The 19,845-nt window shown below is 38.6% G+C and overlaps 1 protein-coding gene across 1 annotated transcript; it reads left to right on the forward strand.

The window, feature by feature from the left end:
* The first annotated feature begins 8,481 nt into the window (after nt 1-8,481).
* LOC114611013 (chitinase-like protein 3) lies at nt 8,482-18,653 on the forward strand. Its single transcript, XM_028755654.1, has 11 exons — nt 8,482-8,506; nt 9,733-9,762; nt 10,274-10,475; nt 13,527-13,583; nt 14,343-14,508; nt 15,448-15,572; nt 15,745-15,862; nt 16,135-16,320; nt 17,125-17,244; nt 17,327-17,468; nt 18,535-18,653. Exons 1-11 carry the CDS (start codon nt 8,482-8,484, stop codon nt 18,651-18,653), a joined length of 1,290 nt encoding a protein of 429 aa, XP_028611487.1.
* The last annotated feature ends 1,192 nt before the right edge of the window (nt 18,654-19,845 follow it).

Below are 19,845 nucleotides of genomic sequence, written 5' to 3' on the forward strand. Positions count from 1 at the left end.
TGGGGTGTTCGGCCACTCCCCAGAACCCAGAGACCTAACAGGCGATCTCCATGTAACATGGGTCACGTAAGGCACAGGTAGAGGGCGGGGAAACAGGTCTCTGCCTCAAGATTTACATATTACCTAAAGGCCCTAGCCCTGCCCCTCTCTTGCTTCCAATATAAGAAAGCCCCTTCTGGCATTTTGTGGGAGAGCACCACCATTCAGATACAACCATCAACATGATCAATAATACTTCCATATCTTCGATTCCATGTGTCTACTGGGACTCTGGACTCTCTTTGTGTAAGTGGGAAACTTGCAAGTTGCGGGGTGAAGCCTTCCTGCCCTCCCTGCGCTCCCTGCTCCAGCCACCCGTGGGGCTCTCTCCCTGTGCTTCCCCCTACAGCGGGGGTCCGTGTACCCGGGCCCTCTTGGGCTGTCCTGTTCCGGGCACCCCCTCCTCTCCTGTGCCACTGCTCTGGGACCCTGTGCCAGCCTGCAGCTTGTGGACAGCCCAAGCCCCATGACATGGGTGTAATTGAACCATCAGCAGAGACTGTAGCCAAGTCCCGAGTCCTGCTGATGGAGCTGCGGTTCCCGGAACAGCCTCGGCCATGAGGCTCCGTGTGCCCCGCAAGAGTTTTGAACCACAGGTATAGACCATCCAAGGTTAGCCAGAACACATTCAACATCAGGGGAATTTATAAAACAGCCACCATAGGAGTAGATGTTGAAACCACATTCGATTGTGACTTAGTCATAAATTCAACACTCTCTAAACTATATACTAATACCCTGATACATATAGGGCTGGAAGGCGAAGCAACTGGCATGTGGTTCAACTTTACAGCATTAACATGGGAAGAACAAGTACATTATTATTTAGAGGATTATTAAGGGGAAGAGGAAGAAGAAACTTCCTCATCTATGCCCACAACAACACCAAGCCTGTGTAAACCTGGTTCAAATAAGAACTGGACCCAATGTACAGAATTTGCTGTACCTTACCCACTTGAGAGTGGCATACTCCCTCTACCTAAACCATGGACAAATAGGTGCCCTAGAGAGTTATACAATCACCTATAAACAGAACTCCAGAGGACGTGGAACCAAACAAATTGGCTCTGTGTAGCAGGTTTTCCGAACCTACTCTGGTTCAGCAAGGTAAGCTATTACCTCGACTTAAAATGGGCTACCAGAGTAGAAACACAACAAAGGCCCACCTGGGATGATTTGGAATCAGCCATGACCCTGGGGATGGAACATTTTAAATAACCACTAGTAGTAACCAACATCTTACCACAACCATGGCAGACGACATTACATGAAACACCACCACCAACACCCTTATGCATAAGGCCGAAGGCAACACATGAATCCGTTTTGGTAGCCCAAGGACATTCATAGATGCCAGGAGGGACATCATATAATGATACAGACAAAATGCCAGGCATTGCCTGGAACTGTTTTAGCAGAAATTCATGGTCCCTAACCACACATGAAGCGAATACAGTACAAGTAGGATTATATTACCATAAAAACATGTCACACATGCCCCACTTAAGGGAGATACAGCAGCATTTTTACCACTATTTAAAGAAGCTGGGGGTTATGAATACACCTCACTTATGGCACTCTTGGATCAAGGAGCTAATATTACAGGAATAGTACAAATAAAGGAACTATGGAAATATATAAAGAAACCGATACCCACTTTTTGGGGATTACCAATGCTAAGAAGGAATATTTCATAAGAGATCAAACAAAAAATACATTTGGATTTAAAAAGGAAAACATAACCTTGACCTCAACAGGAACATACTTTTCACTATTATTGCAAACTGTCACCTATTATAATCAATACCATTATATGATCACATGCAATAAGAAGGAAGAATATAAAAGAGTTAGGTACATTTGTGACACAGCAGTAAATGGCACATGAATGGATTGTCCTATAGTATGGGATACAGTAGGAAATCTTATCACAGTTTATTTTCCAGAAAGGGACATATATGCAAAGTTTGGGGCAGCACCCAAGTCAGGTATTCTACAGATAAATAGCATAACAATCCCTTGTTTTAACTACACAGAATTTAACAACATTAGATATACACCTTCTAGAAAGTACCGAAGTATCCACACTTTGGTCTTCCTTTTTCTTCTTGAGTTTCATGTGGTCTATGCATTGTGTCTTAGGTATTGTGAGCTTTGGGGCTAAAATCCACTTATCAGTGAGTGCATACCATGTGTGTTCTTTTGAGATTGGGTCAACTCACTCAGGATGATATTTTCCAGCTCCATCCATTTGCCAAAGAATTTCATGAACTCATTGTTTTTAACAGCTGAGTAGTACTCCATTGTATAAAAGTACCACATTTTCTGCATCCATTCTTCACTTGAAGGACATCTGGGTTCTTTCCAACTCCTGGCTATTATAAATAAGGCTGCTATGAACATAGTGGAGCATGTGTCCCTGTTGCATGTTGAAACATCTTTTGGGTATATGCCCAGGAGTGGTATAGCTGGGTCCTCAGGTAACACTATGTTCAATTTTCTGAGGTACCGCCAGACTGCTTTTCATAGTGGTTGTACCAGCTTACAAAGAGGAATACTCCTCCACTGGTAAACAGTGGAGGAGTATTCCTCTTTCTCCACATCCTTGTCAACATCTGCTGTCACCTGTGTTTTTGATGTTAGCCATTCTGACTGGTGTGAGGTGGAATCAGCGTTGTTTTCGTTTGCATTTCCCTGATCACTAGGGTTGCTGAACACATCTTTAGGTACTTCTCAACCATTTGAGCTTCCTCACTTCCTCAGCTGAGAATTCTTTGTTCAGCTCTGTGCTTCATTTTTTAATAGTGTTCTTTGATTGTCTAATTTCTTGAGTTCTTTGTATACCTTGGATATTAGCCCTTTATCAGATGTAGGGTTGGTGAAGATCTTTTCTCAATCTGTTGGTTCCCACTTTGTCCCATTGACTGTGTCCTTTGCTTTGCAGAAGCTTTGCAGTTTTATGATGTCCCATTTTTCAATTCTTGGACTTAGAGCACAGGCCATTGGTATTCTGTTCAGGAACATTTCTCCTGTGCCCATGTGTTCAAGGCTTTCCCCCAATTTCTCTTCTATTAGTTTCAGTGTAGCTGGTTTTATGTGGAGGTCCTTGATGCACTTGGAATGTGTCAATGTTTTCTATGATATCTTCTGCACCTGAGATTCCTCCTCCTCGTGTTCCTCCTCCTCCTCCTCCTCCTCCTCCTCTTCTTCTTCTTTTTCTTTTTCGACACAGAGTTTCCTTGTATAGCCCTGGCTGTCCTGGAACTCACTCTGTAGACCAGGCTGGCCTCAAACTCAGAAATCTGCCTGCCTCTACCTCTCAAGTGCTGGGATTAAAGTCGTCCAACACCACTGCTGGTGAGATTCTCTCTTCTGTCTCTTGTATTCTGTTGGAGATGCTAGCATTTATGACTCCTGATTTTTCCCTAGGTTTTCTACCTCCAGGGTAGTCTCCCTTTGTGATTTCTTCATTGTTTCTACCTCCATTTTTATGTCCTGGATGTACTTGTTCAATTTCTTCACCTGTTTGGTTGTGTTCTCTTGTAACTCTTTAAGGGATTTTTGTGTTTACTCCTTAAGGGCATCTACTTGTTTACCTGTGTTCTCCTCAAATTCTTTGAGCATGTTATTTATGCCCTTCTTAAAGTCCTATATCATCATCTTTAGAAGTGATTTTAAATCTGAATCTTGCTTTCCTGGTGATATGGGGAATTCAGGTCTTTCTAGTGTGGGAGAACTAGGTTCTAATGATGCCAAGTACCCTGGGTTGCTGATGCCTATATTCTTGTGCTTGCCTTTGGCCATCTGGATCTCCTTAGTGCTACATGCCCTGTTTCTTACTAGAGCCCATCTTTCCTATTATCTTGGTTGTTTCAGAACTGTGTGAGGTAGGTGTTACTACTGGGGTTAGAGCTGGGGCCCAAGATCTGCTCAGTGCTTGGGCCCAGACCAGAAGAAGAAACCAGTGCTCTGGGCCAGGGGTGAATTCCTGGGTCCCAGTTACTCCCTGTTTGGGGTAGGTGTTGAGGTCTCCTTACCTAAGATGCTGCCCAGGTTAGAGCTCCTGTGAGGCCTGGTTCCTCTGAGTTCTCTGAGATTGGGTGAAGAGCTGCTGCCAGGGATCTACTCAGTGCTCTGGCTCAGACTGGAAGTAACCAGTGCTCCGGGACAGGAGTGAATTCCTGAGTCCTAGTGGGTCCCAGTTACTCCCTCTTTGGGGCGGGTATTGCTGTCTCCATATGTCAGATATTGCCAAGGTTAGAGCTCCTGAGAGGCCCACTTCCTCTGGGTTTTCTGAGGTTGGGTGCAGAGCTGTCACCCGGAATCTGCTCAGTGCTAGGGCCGAAACAGGAAGGGACCAGTGATCCCATTAAAATTATTTTTATATACTATGTTTCGTTCATGTTTCTTCCTTTCCTCCTGCCCCTAAACACACCACCACTCATGTCCATACTCTTTCTCTCTCAAAAAATCCTACAGAAACACAAAAACGAAAACAAAAACAAGTAAACACCCATCACTGCAAAAATACAAACCAGAGCAAAGCAAATAGGCTACAGACAAATAGATTTTGTTTTGTGTTGGAAACATCCAATAAGACAAAAGCAAAATGACCCAAAGGACAGCAAATACTCCACAGACAAATGAATTTTCTTTTGTGTTGGCCCACTACTTGCTGTCATGGAGCATAACATGGCATGTGGTTGTTATACAATTAGAAAAACAAACAAACAAACAAACAAACAAACAAAAAACAGCACAGAATGAAACTGATTTTTCTCTTTGCCAGTGACTATCAGTTGCAAGCACCATATGGTTAGAGATGGAGCCCAGTGTTTATTTACCCTTTTTAGTGTTGTTACCTCTAAAACCTGTTCTGCTCTTGTGCATGCTGCCACAATCTCTGTGAGTTTTTATGTCCATCTGTACTATAACTGTTTCTTTGGAGTCATCTACCACCTATGATTCTTATATCTTTCCTTCTCCTCCTCCTCCTTCTCCAACATCTGCTCCTTCTCTTCCTGCTCCTGCTCCTCTTCTACCTTCTCCCCATCCTGCTCCTCCTCTCCTCCTCTGCTATAGATCCCTGAGCCTTGATGGAATAATTGAGGAGTTTAATGACTAATTTCCATAAAGAGCTGAGTACTCATAAGTCTCTTACACTCAGCACACTGTGCAGCTTTGTGTACTGTTAATTACCGTCTACAATATGTCCTGTCTTCTCTGGTGAGAACTGAGTAATGCTCAGATCTATGGCTATAATAATATGTGATTAGGATTCAGTTTATTGTTATGTTCGTTTAGCAGAGTTAAATTTGTAGATTTTACCAAGGGGTATATTAGCTATGTAGTCTCAGATTATCTCACACTTTAGCAGTGCCAGATATAAGTTCTAATTCATGTAGGGGGCTTTAAATCCATTCTAAAAACTAGCAGTTTTTTAGGGTTCTATATGGATTTTCAAAAGGCCACTAACACTAGTTTTATGTCCCTCCATTCTCTTTTTATCCATCTCTCCTGCACTCCTCTCAGTTTAATCCTTCTCTTCTAGTTTAACTGTCATCTCTCATAAATCTACATTCTTTTCCCCCATTCTTGTAACAGCCCCTTTTACTTCCTTGTCCTTTATGAGAAAACTAACTTTGTGAGTTACTTAGATTACAACACACATATATCTGAAGCTTGAACCTAATATCCACATTCAAATAAAACACAGTATTTGTCTTTAATATCTGTGCTCCATTCATTAATTTTTATTAGCAGATAAATATTTCACTGTATTTAATGTCCCATTTTTTTCATGACATATCCACCAGGTTCTATCCATATAGATCATTTCCAACTATGGTCTAGTATTAATAGTGCAGCAGTGAACGTGATGTGAAAGTATTCCTGAAGCTAGATGTAGAAGCCTTTGGAGAAATGGCCAAGATTAGGATAGTTGGATGTTGTGGTGGATTAATTTTCAAACGTTTGCAGGAATCTCTATGCTGATATTCATAAGCAGTGCACCAGATTGCACTTCCACCATCAAGGAAAACTTTTTACCTTTCTCTACATCCTCCCAAACATGTCATGTCATGTGCTGTATTCAGTTTTATTGAATCAAAAATTTATTTATATCAAAGTGGTTTTAATTTGGATTTTCTTGACAGCTGTTTTCTTAGACATTTCTGGCTCCTCTTTTAAGCAATTTATTTCCAGTTTTCTACTCTATTTTAAAATTTGGTTTTGTGTTTTCTAGACGTTGTTGTTAAAATTTCTTTATACTTTTAAACTCTTAGCCTTTATCAGAGTTGTTATAGGAAAATGTTTTTCCCCTGTGCTGCAGGCTCCCACTTTGTTCAAATGGTCATCTGCTTTGCTGTACAGAACCATTTCAGATTCTGTACAACATTTAGTAATTGTGATCTTAACGCCTCTGCTCAGAGTCTTATTGGAAATCCTTTCCTGGGCCAGTGAGCCCAGGCCTATTCTGTGTTTTCAGACTCAGGGTATCTGGTCTTATGCTTGTATCCTTGCTACAGTATACTTGACTTCATTACATTCTTCTTTACATGTAGCAACTGGAAACATTTGGTTATCACGTGACATAAAGAGTGGAAACTCCTGAGTGGCCAGAGGTTGGATATTTTGTGCTTATATAAAATTGCAATATACAATTCTATTGTAAGGCCAATGTGGAGTCCTGTTAAAGAATATCTCTGGGCTGTGTGTTCAAGGTCTGGTCTATCACGTGGGATTATTTTCCTTAATAGACTGAGCAGAAGGCTATATTTAGGAATACATTTGTGTGTACACATACATATTTACATGATATAACAATGAAAAAGAGGCCATGGTTTTGAAAGAGCAATGAGGGTATAAAGTAGGTATAAAATATAATAAAATAGGTATAAAAATATAATATTTTATATCCTTTGAAGCTATTGTGAATGATATTGTTTCCTTAATTTCTTTCTCCGTTTGTTTGTCATTTGTATATAGGAGGGCTACTGGTTTTTTGTAAGTTAATTTATATCCAGCTACTTTGTTGGAAGTATTTATCAGCTGTAGAAGTTCCCCAGTAGAATTTTTAGGGTCACTTATGTATATTAACATATCACCCTTAAATAAATATTCTTTGATTTTTTTTTCCTTTCCAATTGTTTCTCCCTGCTCTTTAGATGTTTTATTGCTTAGGTAAGGTTTCAAGAATTATATTGATTAAGTATTGAGAGACTAGGCAATGTTCCCTCATTCCAGATATCAATTGACTTGCTTTGAGTTTTTCTCCATTTCAGTTGATGGTGGCTAGAGGCCTACTGTAAACTTCTTTTATTATATTTAGCTATGCTCCTTATATCTCAAATATCTCCAAATATTTTATATTTTAGGAGCATCAGTTTTTTAAAATGCCCTTTCCGTATCTATTAAGATGTCAATATAGTTTTGTCATTTATTTGTCATGAATTTTATTTATTGAATCATCACTACATCTCTAAGATGAAACCTACTTTTTATGACTGACGAGCTTTTTGATGTTTCCTTGGATTCAGTTTGCAAGTGTCTTATTGAGTATATTTGTATTCACATTTATATTTGTAAAAGAATTTGACCCATAATTCTTGCCTCGTATTTTTTTTTACTGTATTTGGTTTGAGTATCAGGGTAACTGTAACATCATAGAAAGAATTTGCCAATATTCATTCTATTTTGTGGAATAATTTGATGAGTTAGTGGCATTAACTTGTCTTTGAGAGTCCAGTAGAATTTTGCACCAACCTCATTTGGCCCTGAGTATTTTTTGGGGGGTGGGAATTTAATGACAGCTTCTATTTCACTAGGGGTTAATGGTTTGTTCAAATTGCACATCTGGTTTTGATTTAACTTTGGTAAGTGGTACGTATCAAGAAAATTATCCACTTGTTTTAGATGTTCTAACCTGGTGGAGTGCCACTTTTTAAAAGTATGTCTGTATAATTCTCAGGATTTCCTTGGTGTCTGTTGTTATATCAAGTGGACACTTAGACGTCTATGGTAATAGTTCCAGGAAGAAAATTTGCTTAAAGTAGCTAGTAACTTCCACAGAATTGTTTTGTTTGCCTTTCATAAGAATGCTATTTGATTCCACATATGAAATATCTGTACAACAAAACTTAAGCTGGTATGATGTGGCAGACTGCTGCCCCAAAGGTACTGATGGAATGAATGTTATCTAAGGCTATTTTATTCACCATAATGCTAAGCGGCATATCATTGTTTTTCCATAAATGGTAGCAACAATGGTGATTGTGTTAAGATACTGAAGTACCTGAGTCATATCATATGTACATCTGCAGATTTACTGATTAGTCACACAAAAATGTATTAAGTGTTTACACTTGAACACCCTTGCTATAGTCAGGGTCTCAGATGTATAAAAAGCACACGGAGGCTCTGCTGGGGAAGTCTGAAGGCACCATGGCTAGAGTCATTCTTGTCATGGGTGAGTTGGTAATCAAACATAGTCCCTTGGTCTTGCCTGGCTTTCTCTCATCTAATGATCTTACAACCATGGAGCAGGATTCATAGTACAGCTCGATTTTATCTTTATGAATTAACTTCTCTCTTTTTACTTAATCAATTTCTCATGGTCTTCCACTATGGGCTACTGTGACATGTCTGCTTCTTTGGTATTAATGCCATTGTCATAGAAGAATGTCTTACTTATGTCCAATGCTTGATGTCTTTTTTACTTTTTGTAGCTAGTCATTCTCTCAGCTCCTCTTTGTTTACCTGGAGCCTGATGTTGCAATTGTGCTTACCTGTCTGTTATTGTCTTTAAACTAGGGTTTTGAGAGATAAAAATGAATGGGAGGAGCTAGAGCTATCCAAGTATTCTTTGCTCCTTTGCAAATATTTTCCCTCTTTGTCCTTGAGTACTTGGTACTGGTGACATAAATGTGGTAGTCTTGAGGATTGGTTCATTTAAAGAGATTGTGTCAGTCATTATTTAAGTCATGCCATTGCAAATCTGCTAATTACTCTAATTTTTCTACCAAGTTTGTTAAGATGTAGAATATATTTGAATGATACTAAGTCCAATTTGTAAGTATAAGCAATACAGAGATTAGATATCATGTTTCTGTTGGATCTCTAGGGAAGCTTCCCTCAGTCAGGTGGGTCTAAGTTGGAGGCTACTCTGGGTTTCGTAATGAGATTGCTGGTTCACAACCAAAACAAAATAAAAGATAAATCCTTTAAAAAGGGGATTTATTTGGAAGCCCAAAATATGTGTGTGGCTTTTTACATTATATTATCTGTGGAAAGAGTCTTCAACGATGCCTCCAAAAAACTCATCTATAGTTGGTATTCTTTGATGCTTGAGTGTACCTCTGATATAGGACATCTTGGATCACCATGGCTCTGATAGGCTAGGTATTTCTGGATGTATGAATTTCAGAGCATGCTGCTAGTGTAAACAGCTTTTTTTCTGATAAAAATAGTTCTCAATTACGACACAGAAAGAGGATCAAGAGTTTCTTTACGTGTTTTCTAAATGTATAAATTGTAGTGCGAATGGTATGTATGTTCATTGAAAAGGCCACCCTTGGTACAGATGTGAATTTTCTTCTGTATTGTAGCAATCTACTTCTAGTAGGAGAGCTCAGATTTCTCAAAATTCGTAAGGATTCCAACAGCTGCCTCAATAAATATTTGTTCTTTCTCTAGGTTTGGCACTTCTGCTGAATGTGCTGCTGGGTGAGTCAGTAATTTCACATTATTTTGTTGAAAAAACCTTTGTCTACCATAGACATCAAGTAACCTAATTTATTTTTACCCAGATGTCTGCTTTTGAAATTATATCATCTATTAGTATATTCATAGGACAATATGAAGAGATAAACCAAACTGGAAAAGAGATAGGCTATCAGGGATTGACTCATAGTTCAGCTTTCTGTACTGTCTTCATTAGTATGGCTATGTGCAGATTAAGAAACAGCTAAGTGCAGAGCATGACAGCAAAGGTGAGCTGATTTATTCATGCACTCTCTGAACATGGACCTCTACCAGCTCTAAATAGAAGATCAAGTCAGAGTCTGACATTTAAGTTGAAATCTCTGGCCTCATAATCATGAGTGTTCATATAATCAAGTTCTCTGGGAAGAAAAGTATCTGAGACACAGAAAGGGAAAGAGGAAATACCAAACTATCAGCAGATTTCACTGTCATCTAACAGCAGACTGCTGTTTTCATTTTTCAGCTTCCACAGGTCCTTCCTACCAGTTGATGTGCTACTACAACAATGTGGCCAAGGCCAGGCCAGGAATGGGCAGATTCAGTCCTGCAGATATCGACCCCTGCTTGTGTACTCATCTCATTTATGCCTTTGCTGGGATGCAGAACAACAGAATCATCCCCCAAAGCATAGATGACACGGCTGACTATCAAACTTTAAACACCCTGAAAAACAGGTTAGAGCAGGGCAGAGATGTCTGATTTGGTGTCTATATTTGTAATCGTTGCCACTCATCAATTCTTCTTAAGAGGTGGCTCAGATTTTTTTCACGGTGTGTAGACCCAGCTGATGCCTTTATCTTTATCTTTTCATTGACTGATGCTATGGATATTTACCACACATAACAAATCTTTGGGTCCTGTCTATGTTTTAGAATGTTTTATGGCATGATTGTCATGTGTTCTTACATACTTTTTTTTAAACCAATGAATTCCTTAATACAGTATTATAGAACCTATCCTTATCTCATTGTGATTTTATTTTCTGATCAAAACTTTCTAACCTTTCATTTTCTACTTGGCCTTATGGTCTCATCATGTAGTTTCATAAGCCAAACCAAGAATATTGGCAAGATCTTGAACTGTTTTGCAGCCTATGTGGGCTATCTAATTCATGGCTCTTGTAGACAGGACCTTACACTTAGAGTGAGTTTTTATTTAATGACTCCTTGCTTGTGGCCATGCACTGTTTCATCTTGTAGGTTTCCTGTCTTCAAACTTCCCCAGTTTAACTGTGTTTCCCAATAGTAGATTATGCAGTGGCTCTGTCATACACATTTCACGTTTTGTGAAGCTCTTTACTCTGTCTCCCCTTATTTTCTCAACTTATACACATCTCCTTGCTTAAAAATTTAGACCATCAGTATATTTCTCTTTATACTCATTTAAAGTTCATGGAGTTGTCTGTCTTGATTTGATTTACCTATCCAAACCATTTCCTTCCTCTACTGTTATATCCCTAAGTTACTAAAAGCAATCATTAGAAAACTAGAGTTATTTCAATATATGAAAGATAAATATGTTACACTTATCTTTCTCTACTTAGGTTGCTTCTCCCAGTATTTTTACAAATTTCCAACTTTACTGTTTTTCTGAAAGTTTTGCATTTTCTATTAATGTATAGCTGTGTAAAATGTACCGTGCTTTCTTTACTTTTCAATTTTTAATTAATCATTCCATTGGTTTACATCACAAATGATATGCCACTTCCTGGTTACCCCTACACCAATCTACCACCCCACATCTGCCCTCGCCCCTCATCTTTTCCTGCATGAGTGTCCTCCCCACCCACCCACACTTTCCTACTTCACTGCTCCAGCATCCTCCTTGCTGGGGCATCAAACCTTCCTGGGATCATGGGCCTCACCTGCCATTGCTGTCAGGAAAAGCCATCCTCTGCTACATATGTATCTGGAGCCATGGGTCCATCCAGGTACACTCCTTGGTTGGTTCTCAAGTCTCTGGGAGAACTGCGTGGTCAGACCAGCCTATTTTATTCTTCTAATGGGATTACAATGCCCCTCCACTCCTTCAGTCCTTCTGTCAGCTACCCCACTGGGTTCCCTGAACTCAGTCTGATGGTTGGCTCCAAGCATACACATCTGTATTGGTCAGTTGCTATCATGATCTTCCAAGGCACTAGGTTCCTATCAGCAAGTACCTCTTGTCCACAGCAACACTGTTGGGTTTGGTGTCTGAAAACATGATAAATACCCAGGAGCAGTCTCTGGGTGGCTCCTCCTTCAGTCTCTGTTCCATTTTTTTGTCCCTGTTCTTCCTTTGGACAGGAATATTTCCAGGTTAAAAACTTTGAGATGGGTGGGTGGCTCCATCCATTGACTGGGGGTTGTGCCTATCTATTGGAGGTGGAGGCATATTTTCAATATAAATTTGTTACTTGATGGGAATGTGAAGTGATTCTTTTATGTAGCTATAGAGTTGCAAGGAACAGGGATGTGTAAGTATTGAGATCTACGTTATGTAAGATACATTTCTAGAACTGTTGTGGCTTAGAAGTTCATTTTTTAGATTGTCTATACCAATTTACATACACACCAGCAGCATTTATTTGCTATATAAAGTATTATTCATGGTCTTTTGATAATTTAATGATAGCCATTCTGAACTTTGTGAGACTGAACACTACGGGTGAGAATGGGGTACGTTTCTGATCTGGGGTGAGCTGGATCACTAGTGTGTGGGAACCTCCAGCATTCTCCAGAGTTAAATAAGGATGTACAGACATGGAGTTCGAAGTGATTAACTTACTCAGTATTGCCTGGCTCAGGAACATCAGCTCACAGTGAGTGGGCTATAGGAAACAGGAAAGGTTATAGGTATTGTGCTTTGAAGTGCTGCCTGACAGTGACTGCCATGATTTTTCAATGGGTGCTGTGGCCTCAGAAGGCTCAAAGGATAAAAGTTTACAGATGATGGATAAATACAGACTACCTTTCTTTATCTACGTGAATCCTGAGTGTTCCTCACACTATTTCATATTAATCCTGTATTATATGTATGGCTTACAAATGTTTTCTTTCATTCCAAATTTTATCTTTTATTATGTTAGTTTCTCAATATTTGTTTGTCTTAAGGATTCAATCTTGATGTTCCTTTGAAAAATTGTTGGCTTCAATTTGCTTTTACATTTAAAAAAAACCCACTGCATCAGCACTGTTACAGGGATTTCCAAATACTTTATTCTAATTACTTCATAACTACACATCTTATCACCTTTATTTCAGTTTCTAATGATTTTGCAAATATTGTAACACAGGAGGTCAACTTCCTTGTTACGTAAGTGGAGAAGAACTTATTTCAAGCAAGAAAGCAGCATATGATGTCCACTCTTGTGTCTCAGGGACCAAGTGTCAGATACAAGAGATTAAATAATGTTACATATTATTATGTTGTCCATATTTGAAAATTAAACAATATTAGTTTTGCTAAAAAATACAAGCTAAGTTTATTTTTCCATTATAGAAACATAAATACAAGTTAGCTATTACCTCCAGAAAATCAGATTGAAAATTATATCCTAAGGGCCTTGGACCTTATTTATGACAGAACATAGACAAGTTTCAGGAATATAAAACAATGAACCTATAGTATGTTGGGTTATGTTAGATAACACTGGATAAGAAAAACCATATTACAAACCACAGTGGTACTTTATAAACAGAGATACACAGATTGTGAAATTCCCTATCTTTACTTTTCCTTTAAAGGAACATTGAGCTGAAAACTCTTCTGGCCATTGGAGGCAGTGATATGGGACCTGCACCGTAAGTTCTCTTTTCAGAGTTTCTGCTCTGTTTATTTTGAAGCAACCTAGCCTAGGTCTATATGTATACAGTTATTTCACAACATTAGCAAGGGTGTTAAGGATGTTTATTTATGGACATTGCAATTCAATAAAAATTTTGTGTAGAGCTTTAATAGCAAGTGGAACATACTGGAAAGATGACTCTGGCTTTCAAATATTTAAGTTTGAAGTAAAATTAATAAACAAAATCCTCTGACCTGTAATTTCATGTCTTCCAAAGAGGTTTGTAAAATTTTTGTATAGATTCTGTGAAAAAACAGTTTGATTCAAAGTTTTTCCAAAATATATATGACCAATAAATTCATTGTTAATGTTTTATGAAGAGTGGTTTGAGAGGAACTAAGTTTGAAAAGAAAAAATTTTGTGAACAGAAGGTGTAACAGAAATTCTTCTCTTTTTCTGTCTTCTGGAGAAGAGAAATAAAAGGGTAGCTAATGAATAAGATTTCTTGAGTATCTTGATATGAAAGGCTTTTTGAAGAAAAAATAAACATTGTTAACTCATGTGTTCGATTACTGACAATGTCACAGGCAATTTGGAATCATAGGGACAAGAAAATCATGCCAATGTAGAATAGGAAGAAGCATGATTATGGGAGGAGATGGGGTGAAAACCAAGGAGGCCAGGGGAAGGGCTCCAAGGAAGAAATGGAGTTATTCATATTATTTTTAAAGTGTCTATCTCAAGGTTTCACACTAACTTTGTTGGACTTCTTCAGTTTTTCATACATGGTGTCCACTCCTGAGTTCCGTCAGACTTTTATCAATTCAGTTATTGACTTCCTACGCAAGTATAAATTTGATGGGCTGAACCTGGATTGGCAATACCCTGGGTCACCGGGGGGCTCTCCTGAGGACAAGCATCTCTTCACTGTCCTGGTGCAGGTGAGGAAAAGGAGAAAATATTTTGAACTTGAGAAGACACAAGTATGTTATTTCTAAGTAGTGTTTCTGAGCAAAGTCTAACAAGAGTTTAGAGTTTGAGGATCACCAAGATCCCTAGATATTGCCATGCATTACTGCAGTCTTCTACATGTGTATATTACTCTATGTGCTTTAAAAGAAGAACCACAACTTATCTTCACATACCCTATCTTAAAGTTACGCTTAGAATGTATCTTTATTGGGACTATATCATAATGACTGTGGGCATTCTCTTAGAAAAGGATTTGCATCATGTCAAACGAGCTGACCTTACTACATGTGACTTTCCCCTGGAATGGAATTGTACTTGTTACTCAGTCTTTGCTAATTTCCTCATTGGATTACTCTAACTCTACATTTCTTTCTGTCAAATCTTGGTCTCATGACATTCTTTAGGTACTGAGAAAGCATTAGTTTTCTCCAAATGAAAAACTTGCTGTAGGAAAGCCTGCTAACAAATCTTTTCTGTGTGGTGATGGTTGTGAAGCTCTGACCAGGAAGCTGGAAGCTAGATTTTGGATGACTAGGTAAAAAATTTAGGTAGTACATAGTGATGTTTATAATATCAGTGCTTATTAGAAATACATCATCTGGGCAGTGGTGGTGCATGCCTTTAATATTAGCACTTGGGAAGCAGAGGCAGGCAGATTTCTGAGTTTGAGGCCAGTCTGGTCTACAGAGTGAGTTCCAGGACAGCCAGGGCTACACAGAGAAACCCTGTCTCAAAATACCAAAAAAAAAAAAATAAATTTGTCAAAATGTTTAATGAGCTGATTGATAAAATCATCACAGTAAGATACATTATATATATATATATATATATATATATATATATGTATGTATGTATATATATATCTGAATAGGAAAAATGAATGTGAATTATACCTAAATATATTGTAGGAAATGTATGAAGCTTTTCAACAGGAATCCAGTAAAACCAGCAAGCCAAGGCTGATGGTCACTGCTACAGTAGCTGGTATATTTTCCACCATTGATTCTGCCTATGAGATCCCCCAGCTTTCTCAGTAAGTGGCCCCTCATACTCTTTATTGCCTCTTGGAATTCAGGCAGAGGATACTAATCCTTAGGACTTGTTGATTTAGTGCTTTGTGTACAGGTCTTGGAAATTATATCATTTTCCTGAAAGAATGTGAGATATTTTCATCAGAAATGATTTAAGAGTTTCTTCCTTTCAAGGTTCTTGGACTACTTCCTTGTCATGACTTATAATCTTCATGACTATAAAGAGAGAGTCACTGGAGAAAACAGTCCCCTCTACAAACACCCAACTGACACTAACACCTTCCGCAATGTGGTAAGATTTTAAAAAGTTGTATTGCATACCATGCTAGATAAAATCTAAATGATGAGATATTAAGGCATATAAAATAAATAGAAAGTCAGCATATGCAGTCCTCTCAGACTACTGGTCATGAAATATTAACAATGACTTAGTGATATAGTTTGGAAAATCTTTGAATCTTCCTGTCTTTAATTACAGAATCTGTACAATTGGAACATAGAGTTAACATATATAAGAACAAGTCAGCATTTGGCTGGATCTATTGATTCTCATCTGTGTTTCAGGATTTCATCATGAACTATTGGAACACAAATGGGGCTGCATCTGAGAAACTTATTGTTGGATTCCCAACATATGCACAGACCTTCTCTTTGACTGACTCCACTATCCATGGAATTGGTGCCCCAGCCTCAAGCCCAGGCCCTAAAGGCCCCTACACAAAAGAAAATGGGATCCTGGCCTATTATGAGGTCGGTAGTTTGGATGTCCAGTATTGTTTCATTTTCAGGCTCAGAACTGTTCTGTAGCTTGGGGTCAGGAGGCAGGATCGTAGAATCAGCTCAATCTGAATATTTTGATCAGTTCCTACCAGCTTTAATCAATGTCCTTCCAAATTTATAAAATGTTGTCTTATGTACTTTTTCACTAATTCATCTGTAGAATACAATGTTTATTCACATAACAGACCACAGCATGATGTGTTCCATTAATACAGAGGCAAGGTAAATTTAAGTGAAAGTATCATACTACTGTGAATTCTGTTACTTGACTGCTGAGATTTGGAGCTTAGAAGAGCATCTGAAAATAATGTGAGATGGGTTCTCATCTGTGCTTCAGCTCGGTTTTTGTTTTTTGATGAAAATGTCTGTGGGTACAATCTCTAGTATGGTATTGGGAACGTTGTGGCTGAATAGATTTTGCAACTATGGTTTCTCAAACCTGTAGACAACATTCAAGCCACATATGGAGGAAAAGCACTTGTGTAAACTTATTCTGTGCTATTCACTAGACCACACCTAAAACAAAAAAACAAAACAGTGGAATTAAAAATCTGTAAACAATTGAAAAAAAGAAAGTTGACCTTTAATATAGTTTATTTGCAGAGATTTGTTTCTAACAGGGGATTTTTGCTCAACCCTACTGAAAAATGTAACTCAACATCTTTAATGACAAATAACATTCATTAAAAATGAGGCACAAAGAATATCAAATAAAAAGACATTTTTCTTTCATATCATAATATTTCAAGGATTAGATCTTTTGTCTTTTTAAAGGTTTGTGATTTCCTGGCAAAGGGAGCTACTCAGGCCTGGGATGACCCTCAAGAAGTTCCCTATGCATATCATGACAATGAGTGGATTGGGTATGACAATGTTCAAAGTTTTCTTATCAAGGTAAGTACAGTCCCTTTGATATACTGAGGCCCACAGCTGAGTGGCAAGAATCCAAATGATCTTGCCCTCTCTTCTTAACCAGGCCAACTGGCTTCAACAGAACAATTTTGGAGGTGCCATGATCTGGACCCTTGGCATGGATGACTTTACTGGCTCTTTCTGTAAACCACAGAAATTCCCTCTGACTTCTACACTGAAAAAAGCTCTTGGGGTGTTCAGTCAAAGTAAGTGGCAGCAAGATTATGCTAGTAGTTTATAAATGTCTTTGTATTGAATCAAAGGCACCCTCAACATGCCCATCACCATGGCACAGAGAGAATCTTCCCAATTCATCCCATTGCTGTACTACAAGTGGGCAAAAGTTACTGATTCCAGTATCCAAACTTCATTATTAGAATTTTGGGGTCCTAAAGAAGATCATGATTTCCTTAGTGAACAATAGGATCATGCCCAATTTCCTATTTTCTGTTTTTCCTCTTTTTCTTTTCTTTTTCTTTTTTTTTTTAGTTTTATGAGACAGCATTTCTCTGTGTAGTCCTGGCTGTCCTGGAACTCACTCTGTAGACCAGGCTGGCTTTGAACTTAAAAATCTGCCTGCCTCTGTCTCCCAAGTGCTGGTATTAAAGGCATGTGCCACCACTGCCCGGCAAAATTTGATATGCTGTGTTTTCATTATTTTTTTTTTGAGACAGGGTTTCTCTGTGTAGCCTGGGCTGTCCTGGAACTCATTCTGTAGACCAGGCTGGCCTGGAACTCAGAAATTCGTCTGCCCATCTCTTATTTCCTATTTTCAAGATGTATGAGAGTATTCAGAAATGGTACTGACTTTCACTGTAGGTGTCTGCTTCCTTGTGATGGCCATCCTTTCAATCTCACTGTCTCCCTGGGGGAATATAACAGTAATTAAGTTAGAGTACTCTTAGTTCTCTTACTACAATGACCTTTTAATTTGTGTTCATAACAAAATCTTTTGGATAAGAATCCTTTGCATACTTGGCTTCCATCACTAGTTAGTGTTATAAAAGAAATATATTACAGGGTACATTAAACTGAAAGGGTGCCATTAACAAAGGATAAAAAGGAAGACAATTTTATGGAAACATGGGCTGTTGATATGGTACCTTCTTTTAACATCTGAGTATGGAGATTTCTTCTGAGATAACCTGAGGAAGTCTGGAGATAATTGTCCCTCTCCTCTCTAATGCATGGTACTATGTCCACACTTCACTTCTAGGAAAGGCCTCTTTTCTCATTATGGTCCCTTACATAGCTTTGTGCTGTGTCTTTTAGGTTGCATGCAGTCTGATTCAGAGACTCATAAGCTAAATCTTCGACTAGACAGTGGGAGTACAGGTTGGAAGAACATCTCTGGAGAAGTGGATAGTCTGTCTCCTGTGCCAAAAGAATAAAATTGCCATCCTGTGTTGCCTGAATCAATATAATCCCTGCAAAAATCACAAGTGGACCTTATCCCGAGTCTACCTGTGATGAGGAGACTAGGCAAGACCTTGTCTTTTTAGCTCTTCTCACTGCTCTGAATAGAGCAGTCTCCTTTGTTCCTTGCAAAGCTACCTTGTTCATCCCTACATTACTAAAATAAAATCAGCATTCAAAATATGAGTACCTCTCTGTCTGTCTGTCTGTCTGTCTGTCTCTGTCTGTCTCTCTGTCTCTCTGTCTCTGTCTGTCTGTCTCTCTCCCTCTCCCTCTCCCTCTCCCTCTCCCTCTCCCTCTCTCTCTCTCTCTCTCTCTCTCTCTCTGTTTGTGTGTTGGGAGAAATCTTTCATCCTCATAAAAAGAGTAGTTCTGTGTATTGGACTGGGTTGTAGTACTAGAAGACAGTGTGCTAAGAAGTTGTGTAGTCAAGAAACTCACAGTTTTTCACCTGTCAATATTCATGTGTATAATGGTTGTGACTCTGGAAAAAAAGCACATTTTATGTTGGTGCAAAGATGGCTGAAAACTTCAAGAATTTATATTTATCAATTTGATACCACACTCCCAAAATAGTTACAGTGACCACAAGAGAAGACACATGCAAAACTGCATGTATTGCTGAGCCATGAAATCCTTGTCATTCTTTCACCTTCTCGTGCAGTCAGTGTCTTTTCAGTACCTCAACAATTGATAAATACATCTACGTAAGACTGAAAAGATTCTGTAAGGCAAAGGACACTGTCAAAGAAATAAATCTGCACTCTTCACTCACCCTATATCTTATAGATGATTGATATCCAAAACATACAAAAGAAATTTACAAGTTAACTTGCAAAAACCTAAATAACCCAAATAAAAATGGGGTGCAGAGTTAAACTAATTCTCAGCAGAGGAGTCTTGACAGGATAAAAAGCTCTTAAATCAATGTTTAACACCCATAGTCATCAGGGAAATGCAAATCAAAATGTCTCTGAGATTCCACCTTATGCCAAGCAGAACGGCTAAAATTAAAAGCTCAGGTGATAGCACATGCTCGTGAAGAAATGGAGAAAGAAGAACACTCTTCCATTTCTTGTAGGATTGCAAACTGGTACTACCACTCTGGAAATCAATCTCGTGGTACCTCAGAAAATTGGAAGTAATTTTACCTAGGATCCAGCTATA

The sequence above is a fragment of the Grammomys surdaster genome, unplaced genomic scaffold, assembly GCF_004785775.1.
Source record: "Grammomys surdaster isolate TR1022 unplaced genomic scaffold, NIH_TR_1.0 126071, whole genome shotgun sequence".
Classification (NCBI taxonomy): Eukaryota; Metazoa; Chordata; class Mammalia; order Rodentia; family Muridae; genus Grammomys; species Grammomys surdaster.

Excerpts from the sequence above, each read along its gene's own strand:
- LOC114611013 (XM_028755654.1), top strand. The coding sequence starts at position 8,482 with ATGGCTAGAGTCATTCTTGTCATGG. Across the intron at positions 15,863-16,134 it reads CTAACACCTTCCGCAATGTG|GATTTCATCATGAACTATTG; the intron begins GTAAGATTTTAA and ends TCTGTGTTTCAG. Across the intron at positions 16,321-17,124 it reads GGATCCTGGCCTATTATGAG|GTTTGTGATTTCCTGGCAAA; the intron begins GTCGGTAGTTTG and ends GTCTTTTTAAAG.